Consider the following 17,426-nt stretch of genomic DNA (forward strand, 5'->3'; position numbering starts at 1 on the left):
GGTGCATGATCCTGTGCCAATGGACTGGGTGCCTCGTCAGCTTTCTGGCTGGCTAAGCCAGAGCCCACAAGACTCAGCCTCTGGACCTGCCGTTTCCAAGGCCTACTGGAACATACAGGGGAGGGGAGGGGAGGGGACGGGAGGGGAGGCCACGTTGGCTAACCACTGTCCAGGGTGGAAGAATTCCCTCTAGTCCAAATTCCAGTGAAGAAGTCAGAGGGACTCTAGTATCACCGGCACAAAAATACCAACTTTTTAGCCTGGATGAAGTAATCTCTCCTGGTTGTGTTTTCACAGTCTTTATACTGCTGTGCAACACACCCAGCACTTTCCACACTGAAAAGGCCAGCAAAATCCAGCCTTCTGCCACTCTCAGGCCACTGAAGGGGGAAGAGAAGTAGGAAAAGTGTGTATTCAGGATACTCAACTAGCCATCCTTATGTGCCCTCTCTGTTGAGCTGCGAGCTGGACCGTGGTCTGCATGCAAACAATAGACCCCCAGACGGACAACTCAAGCAGCTACAGTTAGAAAATTCCCAGAACGCCTCCCATGAAAACAAAAACTCTTCCTGGTTTTACAGGCCCCGCCAGCTATACCTTTTTGAAAGACATTTCCACTTGAGTGTCTCCGTTGAAATTGAACTTTGCAACTGCGTCTCCATATTCCAGGACTTGCACAGGCGGAGTCTTCTTCGGCTGGCATTTTTCCGTGGGGGGGAGCAGCTGAAGGCCAAAGGAAGACAGACATCAGGACTTTGAACGGCACTCACAGATCTGCCCTGCAAGCCGCCTTAACCACAAAACGAGTACCTCTATGTAGGACCGCGGGAAGATGCCCACTCGGCCGTGGTGTTCTCCTTCATACCAGTTCTGGTCGATCTGCTTATAAATGTAAACAACGTCTCCTTTCTGCAATGGGAGTTCCCTGTTGATAACACACAGGTCATAAGTTAACTGCTTTTGGATTAAAAACTGAAACATACAATTACGATCTTAGCTTCAGGGCTGGAGGCCCAATTAAATCTATAGCAATCTTCTTGGGAATTCCCTCTAAAGTTCTGGCAGCTCTCCAAAAACAGGCATACCTGGAAGTAGGAAGCACCCAGCTAGGAACAGACTGTCATGACACGGTCCACCTTCCACAGTGCTTAAGGCTTTTTGGATTAAAGCTGTATCTCTAGAGTGTGCCCAGAGAGGAGAGGGAGCAAATCCTGTGCCTGACTCTGCATATCAATCAGTCATCAAGGTGCTCCTGCCGGATAGCGGGTGTTTCCCCAAAACATCACACCAGCCTCCCAACAGAAGGAAAAACACAGTGTTGGGCCTTCCCAGAGGAAAGAGGGTCAGCCCTGACCTCAAGACTGACCCACCTCCCCATTAGAATCTATTGGCACAGAAATGCGTCTGTGTGAAGAATAGACATGGGACAGATGGACACGCAGGGCCAGGAGCTCGGATATTGTCAAGCCTCCGTTAGGAGCTTCCAGAGCCTCCAAGGTCTTTTGGACCAGGGGTAGTCAACCTGTGGTCTTCCAGATGTTCATGGACTACAATTCCCAAATGCTGGCAGGGGCTCATGGGAATTGTAGTCCACAAACATCTGGAGGACCACAGGTTGACTACCCCTGTTTTGGCCCACTTGGGTGTTTTCTCCCCTCTCGTTCTGTGTTTTCAGGGCAGCTTCACACATTACACTTTCTTGATCAGCGCTGGCCCCAAGCTGTGGAACACTCTGCCGGCAGGGATCTGGGCCCTGTGGGACGCCTTGCAGTTCTGTGGGGCCTGTAAAACTGGACTGTTCCACCAGGCTAGTGGCAGATGCCTCCCATCGTTGGCCTTGTGGTCTGCCCCACTCACCCCCCCCCCCAGGATGCTATTCGTTTTTAACGATTTTACATTAATATTTATTCTTGTTAGCTGCCCTGAGCCCACTGTGGGATGGGAGACCTGAAAATCAAATTCATAGATAAATATAAATTTCCCCAGCAAATGTCCATCTTGTGCCTCAGGAGAGTGCCAACTGTGCTGACTTGAAACCCTTAAACAAAAACCCGGAAGCAAGACCCTGATCGGAAAGACCCTCCTGAGAGCACAGCACAGGGCAGGGCGGAGTCTGTCACTTGGGGAAGTGTGTGTGGAAGTCTGCCTGTGGATTTGATGGGAAAGAGATGGCAGAAACAGCCAATGGCTTATACTCACTTGAGTGTCTGAGCTTTGAAGTCAAACTTCGCTCTGGCAGCTCTCATCTGAGGGTTGAAAACAGCACTGTTAAAATAACTGCCCAGTTCCCTCCATAACGGCCTGAAATGATATGGAAATTCATTTATGCCATAGCAATGCCAAGCACAGAACAGGAAAGGTGGGCGGAATCTACCTCTGGGGACTGATGGAGGTTATTTTGTTTTCTTAAGCATGTCACTGGAGAGTCTGGGTCTTATGTAAGGAAGGAAATAACCCCAACAATCACTTTTTAGTATAAATGGAAACTGAAAGGTAAGCACAAGGGCTTACAAAGGCCTTTTATGCAATAGTATTTCCCTTCACTTTTGCCATGGATCCCTGTCGGGTGTATTTTCCCCTCTGCATGCCAACTCCCTGTGACTTCACAGCTGCAGAGGGCTTTCAGTTTGCTTTCCCTTTGCTGTATCTGTTTTGTTTTTTTAAGTACGATTCATGTGGGTTTTCCCCTTTCATCGCTCCCAGTGTGAAAGTCATTCACAAGCATAACAATTCTGCTGGACTTTCTCCCCCCCCTTTCCCTTGGGGGCCGCTCCTGCTCCGCCCACATTGAGCCTATGGTTGGTCTCCCACATGGGTCATTTTCAGGCAGGGAACAATGCAAGACAAGCTACTCCCCGCTGCATTGAGTGTCATGTAGCCATCTTGCTGAAGGTTTAGTGCTTCTCCCACCAGCAGTGGTGGCTACCCACCCTTCAACATGACATCTGTAGCTGGCAAAATTTAAGAACAAAGCATCAACAAAATTATGGGTAGATAGGCCAATGTGGCCACTGAGGATAGCAATAGAAAGACACTCAAGACCCTTAAGGCCTTTCATGGCTTGCGACCAATGGGTTGAAATTAATTCAAAAGAATTCATCGCACCTTACTATTTCAAAAAACATGCCCTGCCCAAACTGACCATTAAGGGGAGACCAGCCATGTGGCACCAACGCAAAAAAATAAAAAATAAAATCAGTGCTGCAAACGTCTATTTTTCTCATTGGGGAGCACAACACAATTCCCAAGAGAAAGTCGCATTTTTAAAAAGGCATCAAATGCAGGCACAAGATTTGGCTTGAGGGATGCTGCCCAGAAGAGTGGTTATTGGTAGTAAGTGAGGGGTTCAGAAGGGGCCAAGGAGGGCCCTTTCCCATCTTTTCCTGCACTTCAAGAACCAGCAGAAAGCAGTTCTAACAAAAGCCAGAGCGGGACTCACAAAATGAAGCCAGGTGCCACAGGCAAGGGGCATCTTCTCAGTCCTGCTTTTGTGCTTTGGAAAAAAAAACATGTTCGATCTGTCTCAGAAAGCAGCATAAATGAGGCCTCAGTCCTCTCTGGGCCACAAAGACAGCCTCTCGAAAAACCTGCTGCTAATGGCAGCCTCATAGCCCAGCCAGCCTGGTCCTGGGCTGGCCTTTGGATGGGAGACCACCAGGAAAGATGGGGCTGGCTCCACAGAGGCGTTTCTTGCCTTGAAAACAGCACCAGGTGTGCCTCAGTTGGTGGCAACTGCACAGCACTTAATTCTTGTTAATAGCACCTGCTCCAGTGACGAGATCTACTGAATTTAAAATCAACTCCTCTTTTGAGTGCAGGGTTGCAACATCATCCCCTTCCCAGAACTACACCCCAATTCCTCCCCCACCCCCAGCCTAGGACACCGCCCCCTCCCAAGGCCAACTGCACACCTGAGCTGATTACTGCTACTGTGTCGCTCCTGTTATGGATCAGCTGGAAAGAGACAAAGGAGAGGAGGGAGGACAGAGAAGCAGGAGCTTCAAATAAAGTCTGTACTTCTGAAGGAACGTTTTTTGGGGCCTGTGTGTGGGGAGGGGGGAGTCCCTCAGCCTGCATCCAAATCCTGCCCATCCTCTCACTGGAGTGCAAATCACACCCCCCGGCATTGTTCAAACAGCATGACAAGAAGGTACAATTCTGCTGCGGACTGTTTTTATTGGCTGGTGGGCATACTGCAGAAATATTTTGACACTTGTGCGTTGGGTTGGGTTGCATCCCCGGTTCCTCTGAATTATGTCCCCCTGAAAAAACCTCTCCTTTATCTCTTTGGAAAGAGAATTAAAGCACTGCCAGTGCATTCTGTTTAAAACAACCCCCCAAACTTGAAACATGCCAAGATACCATTCCATTGTCTACCTTGACATGAGAAGAAAAGAAATGAACAAAGGAAAGAAAGAAAGAACAGCGCCATCTAAGTAACGGAGGCAGCCACTCACACGGCCAGGATCCACCACAAGACAAGGACGTTTCTAAGCATCAGGCACAGATGAGGAGAGGACGGAGCATTATGTGATGCGGGAGATGTAACCAACGCCCTCGGACTGGCTGGCCACGGCTGATATTGAGAGGCATGCACCAGCAGTCTGGAGACAGGCATGCTTTGTCATACGCAGCTCCGGACAGAGAGATTAATTCATTTGAACAAGGCCAAAAGTCAGAAGCAGTTTCTAAGTGAAGCCAGAATGGGAGGAGGGGGACGGGGGGGGGGGGATAAATAAAAACGAAAACCAACACACTTCTTGGGACAGCTAATGTCGGCCTAAAAGCACAACGCTATGAGAGCCAAGTGTGACGTTGGGCCAAGCAGCAGACTGAGGAACAGACCTCGGACCCAGATTTTCTCTTTGCTGCATCGTCTACATTTAGGAGGTCCCCAAACCGCTCATTAGTGATAAATTGATGGTGCGTAGGAATGGACCCCGTGTGCCTTCTAGCTGCAATATCGGCCTCTTCTTGCTCACGCTTAAGCCGCCTCTGGTCCTCTAAAAGTTTCTGCCATAAAATTGCAGAAAATGGGCAGTAAATCATTCGGTTTATGGCATTTGCAAATTGCCAGCAGACTTTTAACAGAAACTCAATACAGACAGACATTATTCTCTCTCCGATATACCCCACCAAATTCAGAAAAGCCATACAGGAGCAAATACAAATGACTGCATGCTGGACTAGGATTCTGCAAAAGAGGGCCACAGCAGACCTGGGGCTGTTGTGAGGATCGCCCCTGGCTGCAACAGCCCTTGGGAGGGGGAAACTAATTCCCGGAGAATCTCTGGCCACGTAATTCTGCACGTCCGATGCAGGGACCGACTGCAGATGAAACCAGGCTACTGGGACTGAGGCAACCTTTGGTCCGTTTTGGCAAGGCAGCTCCAGACACGCCCTCAAGGGGAGGGTGTGGCCAGCCGGTTAACTTGCTTCAGCCAAAGTAAAGCTTTAGCAAGGCATGTGATTGCAAGGCAATCCGGCCACAGTCAGCAAACAGCACTGACAGCAGACCAAGCAATCCCAAGGTCCAAATGCAAGCAGGGGTGGGTAAACCTTTTACAAGACCCTCTAAAGCAGGGCTGGCCAAACTCTGGCTCTGCAGATGTCCATGGACCACAACCTTTGGAGAGCCCCTGTTTGGCCAGCCCTGCCCTGAAGGATACAAAACGGGCAGATATCGGGAGTTCCTCCCGGTTGCCCTTGTGTGATGAGCCCATTCTCTTTACAGCTAAACTGAGCTGTAGCAAATGACCTGCTGGCTGTCCTCTAGTACAGTGGCCTTCAATCTGCCCTAACTTGGAGTCCAACTATAACCCCCAGGAACCTCCAGGAATAAGGGGAGCCAGTGTAGGGAGCTGGGCGGAAGACCCAAGAGAGCCCAGGGCAGGATGCACAAGCCAAGTATCACAAGGGATACCCCAGTGAGAAATATGCCGAGGGTCACGGGGGAAACTTCTCCAGCACTTTGGTGGCCCTGGCCTGGCTGTCCTCTCACACCTTGCTGTGTAGAGTTGGGCCCTGCCCATAAGGCTGGCAGCTCTATAGGGGCTCTGTGACCCCCCAGGCAGCGGTCTGAGACCTCTAAACGGAAGGCCAGTGTTCTTGCAAGGATGGGAGCAAGGGAAGGGAAAAATGATGCTTGGTGAACTCTTTCTCCGGGGAAAGTGCACCTTACTCACAGTTCCTCTCATCCTTCAAACTGGAGGCCCTTCTTCACTTATTCCCCCAGTCTTACCAACTACTTCACTGGTCCATGAGTTAGGTGTCTTCCTAGTATTCTGTATCTATTTCCTGCCCATGATTTATATTCATTTATTTATTTGTCTGTATTTATACTTTTATTTCTATCCCGCCCCTCCCGAACAAGATGGCTCATGGCGGGTAACAAGCATAAATCCACACAATAAATCTCATTAAACACTAAACCAATTGCCTTGACCCCTCGCAGCAGCGGCCTCATCCGCTCCCCCCCCCCACGGGCTGCGTTCCACCTCGGAGGTCAGTGAGGAGCAGCCCAGTTGAACTGGCTAATTCAGGGAGGGGCCCTCAAGTGAAATTGCTCGGCTCTCCACCAAAGACCTGGCGGAAGAGCTCCATCTTGCAGGCCCTGCGGAACCGGGAAAGTTCTGTCAGGGCCCTCCGCTCTCCTGGGAGCTCATTCCACGAGGTCGGGGCCAGGACTGAAGAGGCCCAGGCCTGGGTCGAGGCCAGGGATGTTTAGTCTTAAATTGGCTGTTTTAAGAAGCACAGCAGTCCTTAAGCGACCTGTGCTAATCCAAACCCTACCCAGATATCCTTGTCCAAGAGTCACTTGCTCCTGGTCCAGCCCTGTCCCCTGCTCCTTTCTGCACACTCCCAATTTTCCGGAAAAAAAGACATTTGTTCGGGATTACCTCTTTATCATCATGGCGCCTGCGGAGAATTTCTTCAGGGCTCTCCATGTAATCGAAGGGTGCAAAATGCCTGGGCGATTCTGAGTCTACTTGAAAACAACACACATTGTCATTAAAGACCAACCGCTTCAGGCAGCAGACCCAGAACAGAAATGGGCTGTGTGTCTGTGTCTGTGTCTGTGGGGGGGGGGGGGAAGCTTTGGTTCCTGCTGCCCAGTTAGCAAAGACATGTCAGTCACATCTGCTTCCCTCCCCTCTGGGGGCTGGATCTGCCTGAAGGCGGAGGCAGATCAAAGTCAACGGAGGGAACAGCCCTTCCCCCACTCCACGAAAGGCTGGTCATTCACAGAATATGACTTAACACTGTACCATTGAGGAAAATGGCATAACGGCATGCAAAGACACAAAGGCACGCACACACGCACGCACACACGCCCCCAGAAACACTGTTCTTAAAAAGACACCTGGGCTTATGTGTTTAGCTCCTTGGGGTGCCCCTGGCCCAGGCTCTCTAGGTGGCCTCCATCAAGACTTTCCTCTGGCTGCCTCTTGAGAGCAAGGTGGCAGAAACAATTCCCCACAAGTGCAAACCTATCCTGAGACGCAAGGCCAAGAGACCCAAGGGACAAGGTGGGGGGCAGGAAAACAACAGGAAGGACAAGCCGAGTGGGAGACGGAGGAAGGAACAGAAAAGTACACAAAAAGGCCACCTCGGAGATACGTCCTGAGCTCCCTGTGGGGGTTGTTGTTTGGGTCCAAGCTGTGGTATAAAGCGTAAGAAACGACATTCCTGTTATTAAAGGCATCTGGAATGTCCGTGTGGGAAAGAGCGCTATTCCGGCCGCCCTTCAGCACAGGGACGGGGCTCAGGCTCCTGACAACGGCGTAGGAAGAGAGGCGCAGGGGGGCCAGAGGCCTCGCTGGGGCAATCAGCTCATGGAGAAGGGGGCTGTCCCCCCCCGCCAGGCTCCCCCCTGGCCGAGTCAAGTCAGGCTGGTTTCCAGAGCGGCCTCCCGGCCAGTCTTCTTCTGCCCACGGCCACGGAGACGTCTTCCTGGCAGGGGCTGGCGGGGGCTTTTTCAAGCGGAACGGGAGGGGGCTCATGAGGTAGACATTCCTGGGCAGCAGGCGCCGGTCGCCGGAAGCGTCCCCTCTCGCCCACTGCTGCTGCTCGTGCCTGCGGAGGGTGGTGAACCTCGTGTAGGACGCTGGGCAGGCCCCCTTGCAATCGTTGACCTTATGCCGCTGGGGCCCGGGGCTGCTCCCGCCACTGTCGTGGGACGCGTTCGAGAGCAGGTCTGTCCTGTCGGTGCAGGCTGAGAGCGTGTCCGTGGGAGCCACATCACTGAACTCGGACGCCAGGTCCTCCGTATGGCTCCCAGACTGGGAGGAGGTATCGTCAGCCAGGGGGGGCAAATCCTTGTCTTCCAGACTCGGCTTGGAGAAACCCAGCAGATACTCAGCGGAGCGCGCTGAACTCAGGCAGCTGTCGGAGGGACTGGGAGCCGGAGACTTGCTCCAGGCGCCGGAGAAGTTCAGCGCGGGCATGGAGCGGGATCTCTGGATGAGCAGCTCGAAGGCCGTCACGCGCGAGGAGACCGTGTGCTTGGGGATGTGCTCCAGGTTCTCCCGGCTGGGGGCCGGCTCCCTCTTGTCCCTCTGCTCGTTCTCAAATTGGGAGGCAAGGTCCCGCACGCTGCAGGAGGAAATGTTGCCCAGCTGGATCCCGGAGCGGTCGATCTGGTGCATGTTTCTGTACAGCAGGGTAAACTCGGCCCCGCTCTTCCAGGAGCCAGGAGCAGGCCCTTTCCTGGCGACAGACGAGCCATACTCCTGCAGGCTCTGAGTGCTGCAGGATTTGGCAGCACCCCCTTGCCTGGATTTCATCAGCAAGTTCTCAAAGCTCTCCCCTGCATCTGTCTGGAAGGGTCTCTTGCTGTCCAAGAAGCCAAAGGAGTTGCGGAGGTTTTCACAGCTCTGTGTTTTCTCATGAGGCAAGAGGTTACTTTTCTCGTCCTGCCCAGAAAAAGGTGGAGCAGCCAGCCTGGGTTTGAATTTGGACGGAAGTACTTCAGCTATACAGACTTTCACGGCTGATAAAGGTTTCTTATGCACACACGGGCGGCCTAGGGAACTGGCATTGCTAGGGCTAAGGGTTCGACTATTAACTGAAGAGGATGCAATCACATGAGCATTCCCACCTTTACGATCCACTGGAGAGCATGCAGAATAAAATAAACACAACCTGTTAGCTTACAGTGTGGCAAAGTTCTGGATACAGGGGAGGTGGTGGGCAGGGCAGGGGGAAGCAACATGCTTTGGGTTTCACACAATGCAATCTGGAGGGAGGCAGTGTTGTTCCAAAGGAATGCGGGAAGCAAGGAAACAGCCAAGCCGCACTGCTGCAGAACGCGGGACAGGGGGGCAGATCCCGGGCCAGCAGAGAATCCTCTGACCTAAGGAGATGGGGCTCAATCGAGTCGATCCTCTCAGAGCAGGCAATTAATTCCTTTAGCTATCCAGAGATTAAAGATTCTGTGCCTGCAGCCTGAGCAGCTGAGCTCATGGCGCAAAATCCCTACGCAGGATTCATACGCCTGCACTATGTTATCTGCTGTGCCGTAAGCCCTTGCAAGCCTTCTAGTGGGAATGATGCCTTTATCAGGCTGAGCGGGAAAGTAGCATATTGCTCCCATCACTGACGACACTGGTTTAAGATCACTTGACTCCCACGGGCTTTCAAGCTCTTGCGGGCTTAGACCGGCCTGCGTATCTCCAGTACATTAAAAAAGGATGATGAAAACAAACAGCTTGCCAACAGGCAGGCATACTCAGCCTCCAAGAGAATCCTGGGAAATTTGGCTGGGAATTAGAATCCCTCGCCTTGTCCTGCACAGGGGCTGGCCAGCTGACAGGTCAGGCATCCCTGGTCAAGGCGCTGCTTGCGCTGGACGCCAAAAGGGCTCGATATCTGATGGCTGTCTTAATCAATGGAGGGCAAACTGTGGCCACTGGGAGGGCCACTGGGGGATTCAAATTCCACTGGGGGATTCAAATTCCTCAGCCATGACAGCAAACAGTGGCCCTCCAGATGTCCATGGGCTACAATTCCCATGAGCCCCTGCCAGCAACTCCCCGTGAAGATGCAACTCCAAATGCTGGCAGGGGCTCATGGGAATTGTAGTCCATGGACATCTGGAGGGCCACTGTTTGCCCACCCCTGGTCTTAATTAACAGCTGCCTAAAATAAACTTGTATTTAAATGCAAGATTGCTCTTTGCATAACTGAGAATCAGCTGACTCATTCTGCCCCATGAGGATGCAACTCTAGTGTTTCATTCCCAATCAACTGAAGCTGGTCCCGTAAAGGTAAAGGTAAAGGTATCCCCTGTGCAAGCACCGAGTCATGTCTGACCCTTGGGGTGACGCCCTCTAGCGTTTTCATGGCAGACTCAATACGGGGTGGTTTGCCAGTGCCTTCCCCAGTCATTACCCTTTACCCCCCAGCAAGCTGGGTACTCATTTTACCAACCTCGGAAGGATGGAAGGCTGAGTCAACCTTGAGCCGGCTGCTGGGATCGAACTCCCAACCTCATGGGCAGAGCTGCAGACTGCATGCCTGCTGCCTTAACACTCTGCGCCACAAGAGGCTCTTATCTGGTCCCATAATTGTTTCACAATCCACAATCTGTGGGACCAATTGGGGCATTCTTTTAGAACAGCAAAATGAGGCCTGGGGGAACATGACAGAGACCAATTCACAGTGGGGGTGGGGTTCCTGTTAGAATCCTAAGAAGCACGGGTTCAATTTAATTTGTCTAAACAACAAAGCTATTGCTGAATTGCAACAGAAAATTTGGAAACCTGACAGGAGAAAAACAGGAACAGAAGTGAGCAATGAAGGGCAGGTCATTTCCTCCCCAATTCCAGCGATCTCTAAGTTCACATTTCAAAGCTTCTCAAGTGGGGGATTCAAATTCCTCAGCCAGGACAGCAAACAGTGTCACAAGCAAACTGCGGGATGACCCCGAAGCACCTGCCTTGGTAACACGCTGCAAATGTCTGGCAGATCAGCTCCTGAGATGCTTCGCCACGCGCATTCTGCTTTTAATTCTTAGGCAATTGCTAGTATGATCACACACCCAGCCCCACCTGAGTGTCTCCCAGACAGCCCCGGGGCACAGGAAGTGGGCCAGCCCCCAAAGCAGTGCTGGACTGGTGGCCAGCCAAGGAAAATATCAGGCTGCGGGTGGGAGAAAGGGAGGGGCTGATCTCTGGAAACAGAGGGGGAGGGGGGTGTTGTGAAGTCATGAGAATGCCAGAGAGAAGGGGGGGGGGGAGATGGGGGCTATCATGGGAAGGGGAAATGGACAAGAGACTAGACTATAGTTGAAAGGGGGCAGGATGCAGGAGCCCATCAGCTGTATGTGAACCTGCTGCTCCCCCATCTCCCACAACGGTTTCGAGGGGCCTGCAAGATGGAGCTCTTCCACCAGGCAGCAGATGGGGGCCACTGGGATGGCCTCCTCCTGCCACAGCTCCCCCCGCCCCCCCGGAATGAGAGGAGCATCTGTGCGCAATAAAAGCCCACCTGTCCTGGCTGTAACAAAGCTGAATGGAATTGTAGATTCAAGTGGGTCTGAAGTAGCACAATCAAATCAGAGTCCAATTTGTAACTGTTTTTGTTTTATTGTTCCAATGTTTATATTTATAATGTAATGTTGTTAACCACCCTGAGTTGCTTTGCCGGAAGAGGCAGTCATATAAATCTATGAATGAATGAATGAATGAATGAATGAATGAATGAATCCCAAGCACATTTGGTCTTGAATCCTGGGGAGACAAAACTACTGGGCTTAAAACCTAAAATTATGGGATCCACCTTTCCAGATCCCCCAAATGCATGGGATCCCCGCTGGGTCTACCGGCACGGAGGGAGGGAGTTCTGCAGTGCTATGATCGCCAGTGGTTGAGAACGGGTCATGTTCATCAGTGTTCCCTTGTTTTTTAAAAAATCCTGCCAAACACAAAACTGGTGCCCAGGAAGTGCTCAGTTATCAGCTGTAATTGGAAATTTTGTTTGCGCAGAGAAGCGCTCAGAGATGTGTGAAGCGGCACAGTCCCTGCTCCCCCCCCTGCGTCCCAAATGCCTCCTGTACTTGTGAGTATAAATCAGTCTCATGACACGACTGAGTTCCAGATGTCCAAGTCAGCGTTGAATATCCCGCCCCGATTCCTTCCAGCCATTCAGCCACCAACCACCAGTGCAGGAGGAAGCAGCACGGGGACGCTGCTTCAGTGGCCTACCTTTCGTGGACGCTGCACTGGAGGGCCGCTTGAGACCACTTAGCCCCTGGAGAGGGATGTCTCCTCCTTCCAAGACACTCTTGTAAATCTGCCTTTCGTTTTCCAGCCCGGCGGAATCCACGGGGCTTGTTTCCAGCTCTCTCTTGCAGGACTGGTAGGTGGGGGAATACGGTGAGCTAGAAACAAGCAGGGGGCACATGTGGAGAAAGAGAATTAGTTTTCTTGGCACTGGAATGAGGCACGAGGCAGCAAGACCACGCCAAAGAGCACCCTGGCAGTCCAAGAGACTAACGCAAGATTTCTGGAGTATCTGAAGGAATTCACAATTGCAAAGGGTTTCAGTTATTGATCCGTATGATTCAGATATTTATGCACATCGCTTTCCACTCTGGCCCCCCTGCCGTAAGAACTGCCGGCCATCTCAAGTGTCTGCCATCTCCGCGTCTCAGCTGAGTCGCCCGGACCGCAAGGCCGGAGTTCCTTCTTTTCACTCTTCTTCACAATAACTATCCTCAATGAGGACGTCTCACTCTTTGACTACCCAAATTTACAACTAGGGTTGTGCGCAGCGGTGTCCAAATCGGCCGTTCCAGGCCGACGCAGCCAACACCGTGCCACGGAGGGGGGGGAGGGGCACTGGCACTGGTGTGTAACTCAGCACACACCCCCAGGCCCTGAAGTTTGTTGTTTGACTGCTTCTCTTACAGAGCAACATGTGTTGCTCTTTGCTCTGCATCAGTTTTCACAGTGAAATACACGGGACAAAGGAAAAGAAAAGAACTACGTCTGGAGCAGCACTGAGAGGGAGGAGGGATCTTTGGACCAAACCAGCATCTGAAGGAGTTCAGTGCATTTCAGTGTTAGTCCTCTGAGGCACCAGCTGAACGACAAGCTTCCTTGGGATTCTCCCGCTTGCTCTCTTCTGCCTCCCACCCTTTGAATTACTCAGGACAGCAATCTGCAGAGGCCACAATGCCAGAACAGGCGCCCCCGGGGGTCACCTCTGCCATGCCCACTACCCAGCAAGCCTTAACGCAAACCCCAAGGGACACCTTTGGGAACTTACTGTGGTGAATGGTCTGAAAACATTTCCAGTGGCGTCGAGCCTGCTGAACTCTGGAAGAGTCCAAACAAAGAAGTCATTGAAGAAGTCATGCATTTCCTCACAGAACAGAAGACAAAAGATGGCTGCAGTGTTTTTCCATCCTTAGCCTTGGCATGCACCCGTCCAAGCACCAACCACTCAAGAGGAGGGACTGGCTCCTTTGCCAGAGTGAATGATTTTGGCACGGCCCATGCACAGGGGCTCCAGCACTGGCAGTGGCTTGTGCGAATTGCAGTCCATGGCCATCGGGAGAGCCACAGCTGGGCCACCCCTGCTCTGGCAGCTATACTTTTGTATAGGAACAGCTCAAGGCAAGGAAATCGCAATTAAAAAAAAAGCCTGCTGGTAGGGTTGCCAGCCTCCAGGCGGGGCCTGGAGATCTCCTGGAATTAGAATTGATTTCCAGACAACTTTCACCGCAGAAAATGGCGATTTTGGAAGGTGGACTCTATGGCACTGAGGTCCCTTCCTTGCCCAAACAACACTCTTCCCAGGCTCTGCCCCCAAATCTCCAGGAATTTCCCAACCCCAAACTGGCAACCCTACTGGTGGGGCCTGAGTGCAAGATGCTCAAAATGAAGCTTCCCATCTTCCTTCTGTCCAGCTACCCTCTCTACCACAGTGCAGTCCTGGAGGTGAGGGACTTCCCTACCAAAATGCCCACAAGGAAGATTTGGGGCTGGGTCTTTTCTCCTCTGAAGCGCTGGCACTGTGGTTTGTCTGCCAAACCAGCCAGATCAGCCCGGCCACACAGTTGCACAGTATGCAGCAGCCAGAAGAGAGCAGCTACATTCCTACAGCTCCCTCTCCTTCCTGCCCTTTTTCTGCAGAAGGAAAACGGGGCTACTCAAACAGCCACTTCTGCACGCAGTGGAATTGCCCTCTGTTTTTTAAAGGGGGGGCAGAACAGACAGTGCTTCCTTGTGCCCCCCCTCCCCCCGCCCGCGAAAGGCCCACCTAACTGGCACTCAACAGGAGTCTGAAAGGGCTGCCCCCGCCCTCCCCATGCAGAAGTCTGCCAAAGGGATTTTGGGCTTCCTGACCTCGAAGCCCTAGGAGCGGTCTCACTTAGGCCTCCCCCCCTGTCTGTCCTGACGGCAGCATGGCGAGCCAAGCGACAGAAAGGAAAGGCCGCCATTCCCACAGCCAGGATTCATAAGCATCCGTCAGCAGGAAGGAGGAAGAGAAGGAACTGGCAGCAGGAAACGAAAGAGGAAGTACCTTCGGCAGCTTCCTATCGGGTACTTTATATAGCTTCTCCATCTTTTCTATATCTGCCTCTAACTCAGTCTGGTAGAGGTAGAGGTCTTTTTCTAGATCAGTCTGGTTAAAGAAGGAAGAAGAGGAAGAGGGAAACAAGGCTCAGGGTTAGGGGAAACAAGGAAAGGTTAATGCTGAAGACAAAACACAACAGAGCCTTTTGCTTTTCAAGACAGCGTTCCAGCTAGGGTTGCACGCTCCGGCGTGGTTCGGCCACTTTGGTGAAGCGGAGCGTGCAACCCTAGTTCCATCCCTTTCAATGCTCAAAACCCTATGGATGCCTTCAGGTTGAGAGTCCCAGCGGAGCATGTTAGGATCTTATTGTTAAGCCACAATAGTGTTTTTTTTTAATCACTGATAAAGGCAGGCACACCCGGAGCACTGCTTGCAAACACTCATTAAGACTGTTAGCCCCGAGCGCAAGGAAGCTGTCCTGACTGGACGCACATCATCACGTTTTTGAAAGCTGTTTTTAATTCTCTTTACAGCCCACTCCATCATCTGATGGGCACGAGCCGATTTCAAGTCATACCCGTCCACTCTAATTGCTAGAGCCCGAAAGCCAACACTGCACACTCACACACAAGCAAAACCATATAGTACAACATATGTTGGAATTACCTTCCTATCCTCTCTAGTAAGGATAGAGCAATCTCCAGGAGTATAATCCCATATCTTTTTTGGAGGCTGATGGAAAGCAGAGGAGGAAATGAGGAAATGAAGATAAGGAAAGACATCACAGAGAATATGGAAACTGGATTAGAACAGAGGGGAGAATACATCAAGGGAAACGGCATCAACATCAGAAATAAAATTAAGGGAGGAGAGGAAAGAAGGGGGGGGGGCTGCTATAGCACAAACACAGAAGATTGTGGGGAGGGCGGGGGGCATGCACTCTTTTGCAGGACTGGCTCCCTTTTTGCTTCCAGGGGCCGGCTGCTCCGGACAGGAACATTTGGGAAGCAAAAGCATTCAAAACACAATTGTTTTTAAGGTAAAGAAACTGAAGCAAATTAATTTTTTAACAATTCTTTTATTCATTCACCCTCTCAAAGAAGAAGGGTATGATAAGGTTTTAAAAAATAAAAGTAAACTGAAAGTCTGTTGTTTTCTTTAAATCCTCTGTTTTTTTTCCAAGGCCTTGAATACGTACCATGTTCACATAGGACTGGGGTGTCCAGAGTCGGCAGTGTGGGGCAATGAAAATGCAGAGTTATTCATTTTATCATTGGGGCTGCGTGTTGAGCTTTCAAGGGGAGAAGGTGGGGTTCACTTGGGGAAACCAGCTGGGAACCCAGGAAAGATTAGGCTGGAGCTGGAGCCAAGCCAGGTCACTCCAGAGAGAGTGGCAACCGGAGAGGAGAAACGTCAGCTGCAAACCAAAAAACGACCAAGGGTCTTGAGTCCCTTCTCTAGGCAAACTCAGATCTACTTTCTTCTTCTTGTTGGGGGGGGGGGGGAGAATGCCTAACAGGAGGCTGTGCAGTGCAAGTCCCTCTCACAGAGCTCCCCCTCCACTGCCCTGGCCAGGCACCATTTCACACGCTGAATAAGGGCTTTCAGCACAGTTTGCAACTGGAGTTTGCAGGAGAAATGACGAAATCCACTTCCACGGGGCCTGAAAGATGGAGCCAGGGAGACTCCTGGCCCCCCAGCAAAGAAGCCTCGTCCCGAGAGAAAAAAAGGCCATTCAACACCGGGATTGTGGACATCTGGTTTCTCTGTGTGCTGACTGGTTTTTAAATTTTATTTATTTTACTCTGAATTTTAAATAGTTTTAACTAAATTTGATTCTATTATTATGTGTTGTAAATGAAGTGCACCGTCCCGAGCTGGCTAGCTGGGAGGGCGGCATACAAATTAAAAAAAGAAATCAACCAAGTGGACCGGGAGAGCTTTACTCAGCCTGTGTGAAAGCAACAACAGGGGTTTGCCCTGCGTATCTGCCAGGACATTCTGCCCGGGAACTGGCTCCTGGGGGTCACGTACCTGTCATGCTCTGTGCCAGCTGCCAGGGCTTTAATCCCAGCAGGGGCTGCCAGCTTGTACAGAGCTCAACGTTCCTTCAGGCTTCTTCTGCCTCCATAGCCCTGCCCTCACGGGCACTACAGGGCACAGGGCACGGGGCACTGGACCTCACCCCCTACCTAGGAGAAACCTTAGGGCTCAGCTTCATGTTGGCACAGTCTGCATAGTCTGAATATGTCTGATTATTATCAGAGAGCCAACTTGGTATAGTGGTTAGGAGTGCGGACTTCTAATCTGGCGAGCCGGGCTTGATTCCCCACTCCTCCTCCACATGCAGCCAGCTGGGTGACCTTTTGACTAGTCACAGCCCTGATAAAGCTGTTCTGACCGAGCAGTAATCTCAGGGCTCTCTCAGCCTCACCCACCTCACAGGGTGTCTGTTGTGGGGAGAGGAAAGGGAAGGCGATGGTAAGCCGCTTTGAGACTCCTTCGGGGGGAGAAAAGAGGCATATAAGAACCAGCTCTTATTCTTATTATGTACTTGGATTATTGTTACTATGCCACTGAAGTTTTTTGAAATTTGAACTTGATAAAGCATTGCAATGGAATCAGCCTTTCAGTGCCATCCCCCATACAGAATGTGCAGGACTCTGAATGCTGGAGCCACGAGAGGCATCCTTCAAGTCACTCTGCTGGGGGGAATCCAAGTGTGGAATTAAGGCATGACTCCCCTAAGGAGCGTTCCTGCAGGAGAGGGAGGCCGGGCCAATGAGGGGGGCGGACTGGGATTCCTCAGTAGGAACGAGGGCTGTAGAAGTGAGCTGGGTCTCAATGTTCCTCAGTATGACAGGTAACTGCAGCCATCTTTGTTCCCAGGGGTGGGGTGG

General features: G+C 51.6%; 1 protein-coding gene across 50 annotated transcripts in view; it reads right to left on the reverse strand.

The window, feature by feature from the left end:
• The window catches only part of SORBS1 (sorbin and SH3 domain containing 1), a 268,843-nt gene that overhangs the window by 15,636 nt on the left and 235,781 nt on the right, over nucleotides 1-17,426 (reverse strand). For 30 of the 50 annotated variants that reach the window (XM_077351030.1, XM_077351036.1, XM_077351032.1 and 27 more), the window contains 10 exons: nucleotides 15,193-15,258; nucleotides 14,533-14,634; nucleotides 13,273-13,322; nucleotides 12,207-12,382; nucleotides 7,610-9,112; nucleotides 6,900-6,985; nucleotides 4,846-5,013; nucleotides 2,200-2,246; nucleotides 811-925; nucleotides 598-723 (listed from right to left, as the gene is read on the reverse strand). In XM_077351030.1, the coding sequence (XP_077207145.1) occupies nucleotides 598-723; nucleotides 811-925; nucleotides 2,200-2,246; nucleotides 4,846-5,013; nucleotides 6,900-6,985; nucleotides 7,610-9,112; nucleotides 12,207-12,382; nucleotides 13,273-13,322; nucleotides 14,533-14,634; nucleotides 15,193-15,258 (2,439 nt within the window). Of the gene's footprint in view, nucleotides 1-597; nucleotides 724-810; nucleotides 926-2,199; nucleotides 2,247-4,845; nucleotides 5,014-6,899; nucleotides 6,989-7,609; nucleotides 9,113-12,206; nucleotides 12,383-13,272; nucleotides 13,323-14,532; nucleotides 14,635-15,192; nucleotides 15,259-17,426 lie in introns of all 50 variants that reach the window. The other 20 variants (XM_077351079.1, XM_077351074.1, XM_077351076.1 and 17 more) reach the window with 8 other exon arrangements.

This window comes from Paroedura picta, chromosome 8, assembly GCF_049243985.1.
Source record: "Paroedura picta isolate Pp20150507F chromosome 8, Ppicta_v3.0, whole genome shotgun sequence".
Classification (NCBI taxonomy): Eukaryota; Metazoa; Chordata; class Lepidosauria; order Squamata; family Gekkonidae; genus Paroedura; species Paroedura picta.